This window comes from Ambystoma mexicanum, chromosome 10 (genome assembly GCF_040938575.1).
Source record: "Ambystoma mexicanum isolate Mex_15411 chromosome 10, UKY_AmexF1_1, whole genome shotgun sequence".
Classification (NCBI taxonomy): domain Eukaryota; kingdom Metazoa; phylum Chordata; class Amphibia; order Caudata; family Ambystomatidae; genus Ambystoma; species Ambystoma mexicanum.
In genome coordinates, this window is record NC_090932.1 from 549,511,332 (window position 1) to 549,525,277 (window position 13,946).

At 44.3% G+C, this 13,946-nt stretch overlaps 1 protein-coding gene across 2 annotated transcripts in view; it reads left to right on the plus strand.

Moving 5' to 3' along the window:
- Positions 1 to 13,946, plus strand: part of D2HGDH (D-2-hydroxyglutarate dehydrogenase) — a 1,571,200-nt gene that overhangs the window by 30,188 nt on the left and 1,527,066 nt on the right. For both annotated transcript variants that reach the window (XM_069618127.1, XM_069618128.1), the window contains exon 2: positions 11,864 to 12,273. In XM_069618127.1, the coding sequence (XP_069474228.1) occupies positions 11,871 to 12,273 (403 nt within the window). In that variant the 5' untranslated portion in view covers positions 11,864 to 11,870. The remainder of the gene's footprint in view (positions 1 to 11,863; positions 12,274 to 13,946) is intronic.

Below are 13,946 nucleotides of genomic sequence, written 5' to 3' on the forward strand. Positions count from 1 at the left end.
ATAAAATGAAAATGAGCCCCCCCCTATTTCGCATTAGTAAGTCGAAGCAACACATGCGCCGCAATTCCAGTCTACTGATTGATCCTGGGTTGTGTAGCCAAATCAATTCGAATGTGATGCCTCAGCTCGGATCTACTTGTCCCCTTCTGGAAAGATGTTGCCTCCTCAGAATTTTCTTGATCCTTTCACCCGTTGTCTCTTTGGGCCTTGGATTCGCCATTCTCTCCCTTCTTTTGATGGTGCACCTTGGTCATCCCTTTGTCCATGTGGTTCAACAAGCTCCGCTATGCATGCTTTTATCTCCATCTCAGATCTAAGTCTGATCTTCTTGCCGCCTTGCTGAAAGGAGAGGGAGAAGGGGTATCCCCATCTGTAGCGAGTGTCTCATTCCTTCAGCCATTTTGTGAGGGGACTACACATTCTTCTGAGGGCTAGCGTCAGGGAATATAGATATAGTTATTTGTGCTCCACTGAGTGTGTTCGCACCTCCTCGCCTTGCTTTCTCTAAGACCCTAGCCTTGTCCTGGTAGCGATGGAAGTGGGCAAGGACCGATCTTGGACCTCGGGGTGGGGGGGAGGTTCCTCCAGCTCTGTGGATTCACTCAGTTTGGGCTCGTCAATTGCGTCATCAGCCACTAGAAGCTTAATAATATCGTGAAGTGTTTTCTTAAGATCTTCTCTGTTTCACCCTCTTGTTCCGGGATGCCAAAAAAGCGCAGGTTGTTGCGTCTTTCTCGATTTTTCCAAGTCGTCCATCTTCAATTTAAACCCCTCCTCCCTCTGCTTGAGGTCTGTTATTCTATGTTCCAACTGTGTTTCTAGGGTGTCTATCGAGACGTTATTTTTCTCCACTCCATCCAACCTGTCTTCAATATTATCTAGACGTTGGGTAATCCTGTTAATTTTGCCACCTATGTTGGCCCCCATGTTTTTCATTTTGTTTAGCAAGGTCGCAATATCTCCCTTTCTGGCGGCTCTGTCTCCATGTACGGTCACTTCGATTGCCATATTGGGGATTCTGATGCAATGTGGGGGTGGGGTATAGGCAAAAGTGGCCAACTTTTGCTGCACGTTCATATGCTTTGGGTGCTGCTCTGTAATGTCCCTTAAGGATACAAAGAGTATCAGGGTTCGAACTCAGGATGACAGGACCTTTCACCAGGGTCAGTTTATCATCCAGGTGGCATCCAAGTTCAAGCAGCGTGGTTCGTCCCAACGTGGCGGGTTTGCTGTGATGTTGTCACCAGAAATAGCATCAGCTGGGTGCATTTGCGCTTGGTTGGGAGTGGTCTATTTGATGTCCCTGTAACGCCAAGGCCAGTAACTAGCTTCCTTAAGCAGGTTTTTCGTAGAGCCTTTCTTAATCCCTCTGCCCCTTGTGCATGAATGTCAGGTAGGGCAATGCTCAGCCAGGTCTGGGGTGTCTTCAGAATGATTCCAGGATCTGAGGGGTTTCGGGCCAGGCGCGATGGCTCAGCCCTTCTATTTGATGTTATATTTTGCAGTTTCACAATGTTCGGTGGGATGTTGCCTTTTTCGCTTCCCTGTGTGTGCTACTCATGTGGTGAACAGAGCCAGGAACAGTAGTCCTCGAGGAGGGGGCTCAGGGGGATATGTATCTGATCGCTGGGTGCAGGAGGCCAAGTTAATGTGCAACACCTTGATGCATGCAAGCTCTCATTTAGGGTGCCTCCCCTTGGCTTCGCTGAGAAGGCAGTGGAATGCGCTTGTATGCTTGAGCGGGTGTTGGTTCGCCTGGTCACGCGGGAGACCGCGGGTTAATAGTGTTTATTGCCAACTGCTCCTGCGTGCCAAGTGCGGGGTCTTCCTACGCGCCATCTCGGTCTGCGCTTTGATGTTTCTCCATGCCCTGTGCTGGTTCCGTTTTATTTTCTGTCCCCTGGGTCTGGCAGAGTGGTGCTTCGATGTCCGCTGTGATGCACAAGTATGGGGGTGGCCCTGGGGGAAGCCGCGCCGGAGACCAACAGATGCGGGAGGCACGTTCCTGCTCTTCCGGGAGCTTCGCACTCGCCCCTTAGCCGCTTGGTCCCTCAGATTCATCCGGACTCCTGCTCCGCCACATATCTTCCTTTTCGCACTGCGGGGGCCTCCGGGTCCACTGCCGAGTTCGCCTTTCTGCGGGACGGGGCCGCAGGGAGTCGTTCTCCAACAGGCCAAAGCTCCTTTGTCGTCACTGTGTTGCCGACTTCCGGAGGCCAAGTTTACCATGAAGGTTGTCAGTTTTTCTCAGGATTTCGCCCAGATGGTGGGGGCCCTTTCTCAAGTTGCTTCGTGCATTGTCACTTCGGAGGGGGGGTCGAACAGTGGGGGGTCGAACAGTGGGGGCTCTCACCGTTTTTCAGGACCCGAGGCGCGGATCTCACTCGAAAGAGGAGAGCATCTGTGCGCCCCCTGGTGGCCAACCGCCATTTTTTGGTGGTCGTAGCGTGCTCCCATCTTAGATTTAGGTTTAGATTAGGCATTTTTCCAACCTACCTATTCAGTTTAATAAACGCACTTGAACTGTGATCACTTGGGTATGTCTATTTTTGATGCCATACCTTTCTTACAGGAACGACAAGAGTAGCATCAGAAGTGGTGGCATGACAACGGACATCCTGTGGTAGGCTGGGCACCTGTACACCGAAGCAAAGACCAGCAGGACTAAGAGCGGAACTAGCTCCCAATCACTGCCGTACAGTGAAGGCGGCAACCGAGAAGTATGACTGACAAACAAGGGGCGAGCGATAAACCAGACTACATAAAGACGATTGAGAAACCAAAGCGGACCTACGATTGGGAGAGGCGTCCAAGGAACCCGAGCGCGTGCCAAGCCCTGCAAGCGTAATTAAGAGGAAAACCGGTACTGGGGTATGATGGCGTGGCGGAAGGCCACCGGGGAGACCTGTACTACTTAGTTGGAATGATAGAAGTCATAAATGTGATAAAGGAAGAAAAACCCAAGTTGTTGAGAAAATAGTCAAGAATAATGATGAGTGTGAGGTATTCACTTCAAGGAGAAAGATATTCAGGGTTAGAAGCAACGCAGTGAGAAGTCAAGGAAAGCTATTTGAAGACCAGTGGATACACCACTTAATAAACAGTGATAATGCAGAGTGCGTAATAAAAGTGTTGTGTGAAATAAAACAGGACAAAAAGGATACATTAAGAGTTCCCAAGAGTGGACAGACCTCAAAGCTCAAGGCATAAATTAGTTTTCCAAAATTGATTAGCAGAGTTTGCTAATTAAACTTTTCTTGATTAACAAACCCATTTGATTAGCAATGTTGTACTAATATTTTTAACCCCAACAGAAGTTACTTGTACAATACAAATGAATAACATATCAGTATAATTGAAGTAAGACATTAGTGAGTTAAGTCAGACCTTGCAAGTTCTTTAAAATCCCACTAGCCATGCAGGTCGAGTAACTCGACCGAAGAGGAATGCATTCGACCCATGGCAACGGATGACAACAAATTTAAATGTGCTTACTAAAATGGTGCATGTTGCCACATTCCTACATTCCCACTTTATTTTGGCACACTGCTGCCATGTAGAGGCCAGCCCTACACGGTGAAACGTTTTTATTTGACATTTACTCCCAACAAAGTAAGGTTTAAATACAAGTTTCAAACTGTTACTCACCAACCAGGATGAGGATAAGGAGGTGACCAGGACCGGGATTCGCAGGGTTTGATTGAAGAGCTCGGATGGGGCCTCCAACCGAGCCTCCTCTCTGTGAGGGAATAGATCTTTAAAATGATATGACCCCCTACTGATTAAAACAGTACAAGAGCCCGATCACCCAAAAGAGCGGGGAGAACACACCGCCACGGTTTACCAGCTGTAAAAATAAACAAGAAGACATGAGTTCTATAATTGCAGACCGGGGATGGATTATTTCTACCTCAAGATAATATCCCTGTCGAGACTATTCAAGGAACTATGACAATAGGTTGGAATAGGAAAGAAACACTCCTTACCACTAGTAGTGTTGGGATCAATCCAAGGTGAAACAAACGTCAGTGTAAAATAATAAATGGGAATGTTAGTGAGGGTTCTAACCCGGACGGCACGAGGAGCGCACTAGTTCCGGGTTGGTGCACACTCTGCGCAGCGTCCCCCTGTGCACTTGTTGAAGAAAGGTAAACACAATTCCCAATGTCCGATATCAGACTTGATAGAAATGTCAATGAATCCCAGACGGTAATCCTGTTAGATGTGCAGTTCGGGGCTAGGAGCAAGACTTGAAAGGGCCCTGTTAACGTGCGGGCAGCAGAAGTACAAAATCGATTTGGCAAGGCAGTCCGTGAAAACAAGAAATAGGTCCTGGTACACCAACCTGGCAGTAAAGTACAAAGCAGCAGACAAGACGGTCCGTTAGGCAGGCAAAGGTCAAAATTCCAGATATTCAAGAAAGGACGAAGACGAAACTTCAAAGGCGTCAGCAACTTCAATCAAGAAGCAGCGAGCTGAATGAAAAGACTGCATTTATCCGAAAGAGAAAGCAAAACGTCAGAGAATGGTGATTGGAGGCGCAGGGCACATGATAGTGCAGTGGAGGATCATGGTACTCGTAGTTTGTTCAACCCCTGCCGCAATCTCCATTGTGAAAGGAATGGGGGAATGAAGAGCCGCATACCATAAGGAAGGAAAACATGTTTGTGCGTACCTTTTAAAGAACAAGCCCGTCTTCTGGAGTGATGTGCACGGCGGGGTGTAACACAAACATCCCCTGCAAATGGTACTGGCCATTCTTAAAATCTACTCTGCTATGTGAATGAGTCAAAATATGTTGCGAGCCCTGAATGAGTGTCTATAAAAGGTTTGCTGCATGAATGGACACAAATTGGTATAATAAAACTGCCCTGAAGACAGTTTGGCCAGCTCTCTATACTGCAGGTGCTAATATATAGTGTAATCATGATCCTAGAGCAAAGGGAGCTCTGGAGGCTAACTACAGTGATGGTAGTGCAGTAGATCTACAGATGCACAGACTGGATGCAACTATTCATGTGTAAACTTCTAGTTAGCTTTGTTTGTTCATTATGTGATAGGAGAGACTAAGCAGAGTGGATGTTGTAGCAGGCAGAGAACTGGGCAAACTAGGTGGACTATTGTAGTTAGCAGCCATCTATCTTTCAGGGCAGCTGGTATAAAGCAACAGGGCGATGAGACAGAATGCCAAGGAGTACGGGATCAGCTGCATTTAACCAGCAGGTTAGGGAACTAGGTTTGCCATCAAAAGCATTTGGCAGTTTGATCATGTACATTTTCAGAAGTGTCGTCTCATCACTATGTTCCCCAACAAAATGAAATATAGTTGATGCTATGCGATTTAGATACACTAACCTACACTTTACTGTGAAGCATGGAGACTATGCAGTGTTTTACAGCAGCAGTACTGTAATTATGCATTGTGTAATAAATTACATTTTTAGAAATGGAATTGAAGGATTGCATTTAAAAAGAAATAAAGTTAACACATACTTGTCTTTGGCAGATAGGATACGGTTTGCTTGATAAAGGTATTATCTGATTGCTTCTGGTCTGCAATTATTTGAAAAAGAAAAAGGAAATCCTGGTTGTATATTCACACAGGCCTTTGGCACATAAGGGTGGAGGAGACTGCTGCACTCTCTCACCATTATCCCTTTTGAACTTGCAGTGAACAGAGAAAAGAGGGTGGAGGGAACCTTGAAGGCAAGAGGAATGCAGGGCGATCTGCGCTTTTATTGAACAGGGTAACTTCAATAGCTAGGTGTTATGCTCACCTGGCTCCCACAGGGGCGTCGATCGGACCCGGACAGCTGCGACCTCCTCCAACGTGAAGCGTAGTGCAGAGATGACAGACTGGACTGGACCGCCTTATCTCGTCTGCTTGACCCGTAGAAGTATTCTCCTGCAAGTGGAGAAAGGTATTTAGCCACCCGTGGATTTTAGTAATGGCACCCCACTGTTCTCCCCACTAATCACCACCGATATTCACTTTCAGTAAGCTCACCTTATGTTTGTAAATGATGAGCTCTCCATCCTGCGTGAAATGCAAGGGCACGTAGATACCAGTTACTTCACTGGTTTGAAGGCGTTGGAATAGTTCCGGATGAATATTGAATCTGAGGTTCCAGGCGAGAACCCGTAAGTATAAAGTTCAAAGAGTTCAATATGTCCGATGTTCACTCTTGTACATTCCTTTCTTGTGTTGCAGCTGGGTCCAAGGGAAGATTGTCTTGTGGCAGCTGATGGTGTTCAGGTAAGAGTCTGTATTACCCAACACTGTCCAGCAATAGATGCGTGTGTTTAAATTGCTGGTTTCTCTCTCCTTACAGGTGCGGCGTAAGAAGTTGCGATTTACAGTGTAATGCCTCCAGTTGTTAATCAGGTAAGTCTATGGTGGAGAGGTTGTATTTGTTGGCTCTCTCGGCTCACCTTATGTTTCTTTTGTCCCCTAGATGGTGGAATTCGGCAGAGAAAATGATGGAGGCTGCGCCGGATCGAAAAACGCTGTGAGTATGGCGCGGCGCTGCAGCTGGTGATGCGACGCATGTAGAATGTCTTTTTCAGTTCGAAGACGTGATGATCCGGAATTCAGGTAAGGATTGAAATAATATCTGTTTTCTAACCTTTCCTTCTTTCCTGGATTCGAGACGGGCGTGGCTGAAGTCTAGATGCTGACTGCAGGCACGGTGAGAGTCACGCTGCTGGATGCAGAATAACGCGAAGCATGTGCTGCTGTTCGGGCGTGGTTTAAATAGTCTCCAAAGTAGTTCCAGGTAAGAAGTCCCTAGAATCACACCGAGTAAAAAATAGTCCCTGTAGTAAAATAGTCCCATCCAGGCCTCATGTTGGCTTGGATTCATTTGCAGCATGGTCTGCATGAGGTGAGTAAAGTCTATAAGCCTGGCGCCTATGGCGCCAGGACTGATTTCTATTATGAGCCTGGCGCCTAAGGCGGGACTGAACCCAGACAGCCCCCAGCCGGGGCTGCTGGGGTTTTATTAAATATCTGGATGCCTGCGCCCGGGGCTGATGGGCTTGATCCGGATGCCTGGAGGTAGGTATCATGACACTATGTTTGCTACACAAGTGCCAATTTAATTAGCAAACCTACAGAATTGCATAGGAAATTGCTATGCGACACTGCTTATTTTTTGCCTTGAAGCTTATCAAAAGCTTGAACCATATACAATAAGAGAAAGAAGGTGGAAAACACTAAAGAAAGGAGTCATTTAAACTGGAGACTAGGTGACTGTTGGAAAGAGTTAGAGGAACTCGTAGATCAGCCCCACCGGTTATTTCAAGACATCACCCTAAAGAGACTGATTGAGAAAGAGAGACACTTGCGTTTGCAAGAACATTGTTAAAAGGAGAAACCCTGAGAATAAGCAGCAAGACAAAAAGGCAAAGTGAGGCCATATAACGAGAGACATTCATCTGGTCCAGTGTAGTTCTCACTTATTAGTGGTTGGGATAGATGGAGATAGATTTGGACGGAGGACATTTCATATTGACTTCCTGATGACAGACGGAGCACCTTTTTAGTTTGGTTGGTGAGGGAGGGAACTTCCCCATAGCGATGGGGAGAGTTAGGTCTGTTTTTCTTCATCATTCAAGTAAAATAAGTGATAATGTCCACCTTGTGTCCATATCTTTCTAACCCACCCAACACACACTCAAAACTGGAACCCTCTTTACAAATATGTTGGCTAGTGAACTACAAAAGATAAAAGACAAAGATCAAGTGTGGAGTAGAGTATTAAAAAACTCTCTTAGCAAAAATGCATGTCGGAAAAGAATACTGGTTCCAACGTCACGCTGAAGTTCGCTGCATGTTAAGGAACCTATGGCCCCCTGCCCCCAATAGTTTGTTACACTCAGTTGTGCAGAATAGACATGGGAGAACTTGCATGACTTCCTACGCTCTGCAAAACAAAATAAAGAAGGAATTGTCCTTAAAAGCACAGAAGAACGCTGTTCTCTAGATCCTATACAAGATCGTTTTACTATAATTTTATTGCCACTTAAACTTTATCTGTAATAATCCCCCCGCCCCTCCTCTTGGAAAAGTACAACACTTCTTTAGCGAGTAAAAGATTCTCCCAAATGTGGCCATGCCAGTGATAACACTGTTTTACAATATATTGAAAAGTGCATTACCCGTGACATAACTATAGAAGATATACATAACGACCTACAGACAAACATTTTATGGTTCCAACATCATAAGTGTGGCAAAACCTGCCGACCTTGATACAGAAACAAAGGGAAATACTTCACCAAATGTCGTTTTAGATTCCCTAGACTAGTTTGTACCAGTTCAAGTAATTAGTTTCATGTCTTCTCTGAGACTCTGTGTAAGAGGCAAATCTCCCAAAATCACATATAACATTAAAAGGTTCTATGTGTTAAAATCGTGGCAAAAATGGCTGTGAATACAAAATATGGCAGCAAAAATAGTGGTTTTGGCGCCACAATCCTGTAAAAGATGCGGGGGACACCCCCGCTCCTCTTAAATGGTATAATGGGGTACACCTTTACCAGGTCAAACCATGGCATTTTTGACGCAATTTCTTTTGACCGGCGAAATTTTTGCTGCAATTTTATTACCTGATACTCATTAAAAGAGAAGAAGCACCCAACATTAGAACACCCTAGCGGATGTTTCGCAATCTTGATTGGTCAATCTGCGGGCTATACGAACTGGTATTACCTGCGGATTGATTACAGCCCGCTTATCGGGTTATAATTACTTGCACGGGTGTATACGAAGACTTTCACATAGGCCAAAGCATGCAGCTTCAACGTTGCAGAATACAACGTTGAAGCTGCTTGCTTTGGTGTATGTGAAAGTGTTCACATACACCAGACATGTGTATATGAACCCTTTCACGTATGCCAAAGCAAGCAGCTTCAACGTTGTTTGCTTACTTTGGTGTGTATGAAAATGTTTATATATATACCGTGTTCTCAGTAGCATTTTTGTAAAATAATGAATGTCATTTTACAAAAATGCTGCAGAGAGTTCAGGATTGCGCCCGTTATGACAAAAACAGGCGCAATCCTGAAGGGGCACTGTCGAGCACTACGAGGACGCCAAGGCCAGCTTGAGAATACTGGTGGAGCCTGGGCGTCCTGATTTGGCGCCATGAATCCTGCTCCTTAGCACATTCACTGTGCCAATTTCAGAATCGGGCCCTGAGAGTGTTCTAACAGCTTTATAGACCTGCAGCGGAGGCCGTACCAGGCGCTATGGTCCCTCATACCTTGTTAAAGGCCATCGCTTTGCTCAGGCCATTAACTCGGTCTTCAGGATCCATAACGCCCAGAACGACCCTCGCTGCAGGTCTATAAAGCTATATTAATGATTCCAATCATTTCATTGCAGTCTTGTGGAATGCTAGTATAAACGTTCAAAACATTGCAGACAATTAAACTGTAGTTGCAAGATATGTCACAGCCTTTCTCGCCAAAGTTGAGAAAACTGAGCTAAAAGGCATGTTGGATGTCCTATCATCTGATACGTCTTTCACAATAACTTTACAGTTTTGGTAACAGGATGCTGTCGCATAGAGAATGCGGGTCATAGTAACCTGCAGACCGTATAACAGGAATAGCTTTGTTTGGGAAATCTGAAAACATACTCTGGCTCAAACTTGGTTCAACTTTATCGAGAAAGAGTACTAAAATCCTGCCAAGAGCTTGGATCTATAGCTACAGAAAATCCTAACAGCCAGTACATCTTAAAAAAGAAATCTAATTAACACATGCAAAGCATAATGCTTTATTTCGGTTAACAGTGAACCAAACAGTTTTCATAAGGATACATAAAAATAAATGTTTCCTGCAAAACAGTAAGGCAACCGTATTTAAAAGAGGAAAAACATCAGTAAAAATCCTAGCAAATATGTTTTGTATAGACCATTTCCCATCTTAATTGTGTAATGTATACCGACATCTAGCACTACAGTTACAGTATTAATCCATTTATCACAGAAGAAAAGATTCATCGGTTCAATCTGGAAAACCAGATTCTATAATCCACTAAAAGAATATATACACAAGTGCAGGTTTTCTAAAAACGGACAGTATGCTATTGTAATATCCCTATTTACAGTAACGTTTCATGGGAATCTCTCTACTCATGCTATTGAGCATAATTTTCAGATTCTCCATGGCTGGCGCATGGACCATGTTTGAGTCTCCAAAGTATGCAGGGGATGTCGCCACTGAGCACAAGTGGATGTCGGGAATTGGGTACTTTGTCACACATTTGGTGGGAGTGTCCGCATATTTAATTTTTCTGGACTGAATTGCTTAGTTGGATAAAGGATATTACGAGGATCCCTATACCATTGGAGCCCTTGATGGTTCTCCTGGGTAATCCCCCGGAGGGCTACTTATCATACAGATTCCCAAGAATGTAGGAAGCCCTGCGGGCAGAATAATGGTAGCACAGAATTGGAAAATGCTTTCACTCCCTTGAAAAGGGGGACTGTTTTAGGAAGGTGTGGGATGTTTTCTTGATGGAGAAACTCACATGACGCATGACAATCTGACATCAGTTATGGGAGGGATGGGGACAATTTGTGGAGAAATACGGCTTGGGAGCGAGGAGACCTATGCTATTAGTTGTGGGGAAGGGAACAATCGCCTGTCCGTCAGGGAGGTTGATAGGTGGGAGTCCCTTGACTAATATTAGTTGACCACCGCAGGACCTGGACTGGAAGACTGGAGGTGGTTGGGGGGGGGGGGGGTCATGTCCTTCATTTTTGGAGACCCCACCTGCAAGAGCAGGTACTTTAAAGGATCCTGAGGGCTATAGAAATATGGGGTTGCATGTTACAGTGACATATCCTAATGTGTCATGTCTTGTTAAATCTTGTTTTCACTGATAAGATGTTAGGGAGATGCCATTGGATGGGGGGCATTAGGAGACTCACTAGTAGGGTTTGACTTGTGACAGACGTCCCACCCAGGGCACTGCAGCATTGTCACTCTCTTTTCTGTAACTGGGTGACAATGCTAGATCTTAATTTTGAGTATACTATTTTGCTTTAAATTGTGTTTTATTTGTCTGTGTTGTAAAACTACAATAAAAACTGAGTTACAAAAAAAAAGAAATGGTCTGGTCTCTTACCCTATAACAGCAACATCACACTGTCTAGAAATGTCTTCCTTCCATTAATTCCAGCAAGGGACATCACTCTTGCCCCATACCCTGGCTATGTCTCTTTGCCACTATAAACCCCTACTTACGCAATAGTAGTATTGGGTACCTTTCGGTCAACAGGGACTACTTTTTGGTCAACCTCTACAGTACAATCATTCACTTTTTAGAATTTCCCAAATATTGATACCAATAGCATCACTGTAGTGGGAGGACCCCCCCCCTCTTTTTTGCATAACAGACATCGACCATCAACCGCCTACTCATTTTATGTAGCCTGTCCCTTGAAAGAACCTTCTGTGTAGGTACCTGAACTGTATTATATGGAATAAGATGCAGGAGGCCATCTCTGGGGGATTTGCAGCGCTTCTCTCCAGGTACCACTGCTTGGAAAGGAGCATTCCAATTCATACACATCTCCCTTCTATCTTTCTTTGAGTTTGTCGGGTGGGTCTACATTGATTTCTCGTTATCACAATTGCAACATCTTGTGTGAGAGTTTCAGCAACAAGGGCATAGATGAAATGTTTATGAATACTGAGCTATTCATTGCTACAGGGCAGGTTTGAGACACATTTAATGGACATAGTAGGGTTAGCTAGTACTTCACATGCATGGATATATAGGTTTTGGCTTTCCGCTGCACATTTTATTTATCTTTTTTTAAATAAAATGTTATTGATGTCATTTCAGAACAACAATGGTCAGAATCGCCTCTCGGCACTGCAGTGCTGTTGGGAAGCTTTGGTCTTTATCAAAATGGGGAATGCCCAGCTGCAGTTACAGAGGTCTGTCTGGTAACACTGGATCTACAAACCCCTTTAACCAGAAAAGAGAAGTGGAGTATCCATTGGTTTCAAATCATGGACCCCTCAAACTACAGGCCCTTGTCTCTCCTAGTGGGCGAGGATTGTATTCTACAGCACCTCCTGCCATTCCAGAGGTGGCACTCACCAGCAAGCGGTACAAGGTGCAGAGGCGGCCATTCTCTGAAGTGACTAATGAGGACCTGGAGTTCTTTAGCAGACTCTTGCAAGGCAGACTTGTCACTGACCCGGATCTCCTGAAACCATTCAACGTGGACTGGCTGAAATCCGTGAGAGGTGGGTTCGGCATACCTGAAGTAGTTTGCAGCGACTACTGTACAAATACAGCTGTCACCTTTACTGTTTTGATCGTAAGCTTTCAGTTATTGTTGTATAGCTATTTTTCGGACTGGTTGTAGCGCACTTCTTGGTGTCTTCCAGTTCCTTCAGAGTGCACAGGATTTGGGGGTTGGAGGACGGATGAGTATGGAGTACATGTGATGTAAAATGCTCTTTAACTCTTGAAAAACAAAGATGTTTCTAGTGTCTTGGTGCATTGCAAGATATTCTTTGTGTTGGAATAGAGTCCCAAAGTGTGTAGATCATGGTTGCTCGGCTTTCAGATGCAATACAGAAAGATTGCTCAGCAGGAGATTTTGTGTCGATAAGGAGGCTGTTGCTCATCAATTCATTTCATCATTAGGAGGAGCGAAACAGTTGCGTTTTCAATGTTTTCCAGAACTTCAAGGTTCCAGACAAAGGTGTGTAGACAGGGCGTTGCAGTGTGCCGAAAAGTGGGTGTGGAAGGTGTTAGCCAAAATGTGTGTTGACCGGCCAGCAGGTTTTGGGAGGCTGAACTCTGTCATCTCATTCTCTGAAAGGAAGGGGGTCACCCTCACAGAGATCTACGAGACTTATATTTTGTTTGGAAGGCAGAGGGGCAGGAATGCTGTTTTATTTGATTCACAGCCAGTATAGCATATTCGTGACGTGTTCATTTGAGCAGCCTGCAGCTGCTCTATGTACCGCATGAATAATTGTAACATGGAAATCTACCAAAATGTTTTCTTTCTAGCAGTCGTGCAGAATTTTATGCCCTCAAAAATCTCTCTCGAACCGTAATGCCATTTTCTACATTGTTTTTCTGCAAAGAAAATGTATTGTTTTCTGTAAGACCATAGTATGTTCAGCAAATCTGCAAAATCACACTACCACCTCCACATGTTGAAGCATAACCCGCCATTCCTCAGCATGTGATACAAAGTTGAGGGGATCAGGGCCCTAATCCTCTCCCACATTCATTAAGTGTAATGGTATATACTTTGGTATTTCCAAAATCGGCCCTGGTGGGAGGATTTTCAGAGGCCTCGCTATTTATGGTTAACAGGGAAGACCCTGAGAGGTTACCCAAAACCCAATTGGGATAAGGTAGCTGAGCAGTCGAGGCTTAGCCGGAGGAAAAGTGTGAGTGGTCTAGCGCTGCAGTGGATCCACACAGAGCCACACCAGTAAGTATATAAAATTAGTTATTTATTAGGTCTTTTAATTACACACTAAACATATAAAACTCACAGCTAAGTATTGTCGCACAAAATCCTATAAAACATATATTTTTCTTTTTTATTCTTATTGTGCATTTGGTTAATACAAATTCTTAAGCACAAGAGAACAAACACAAATCCAATTAAAACAGTCTTCTTTCCATACCATTATTAAAACCGATAATAACACTTAATTAAAATACATATATTATTTCATGTTCAGATGAATATACAATCTGAAGTTAATAAAATCACTCTAAAAATAGAAAAATTAAATCACTTTACGCAAGGCCTCTCACCATACATAAAGAAGCAGCTGTGTATACAATGGGCTCTGCACAGTATATATTTTTTACTTTTTTATTTTATGTGGATTTAGTTAATTTAAACTTTAAGCACATGTTATTACATTAAAAAGAAATTTGAACA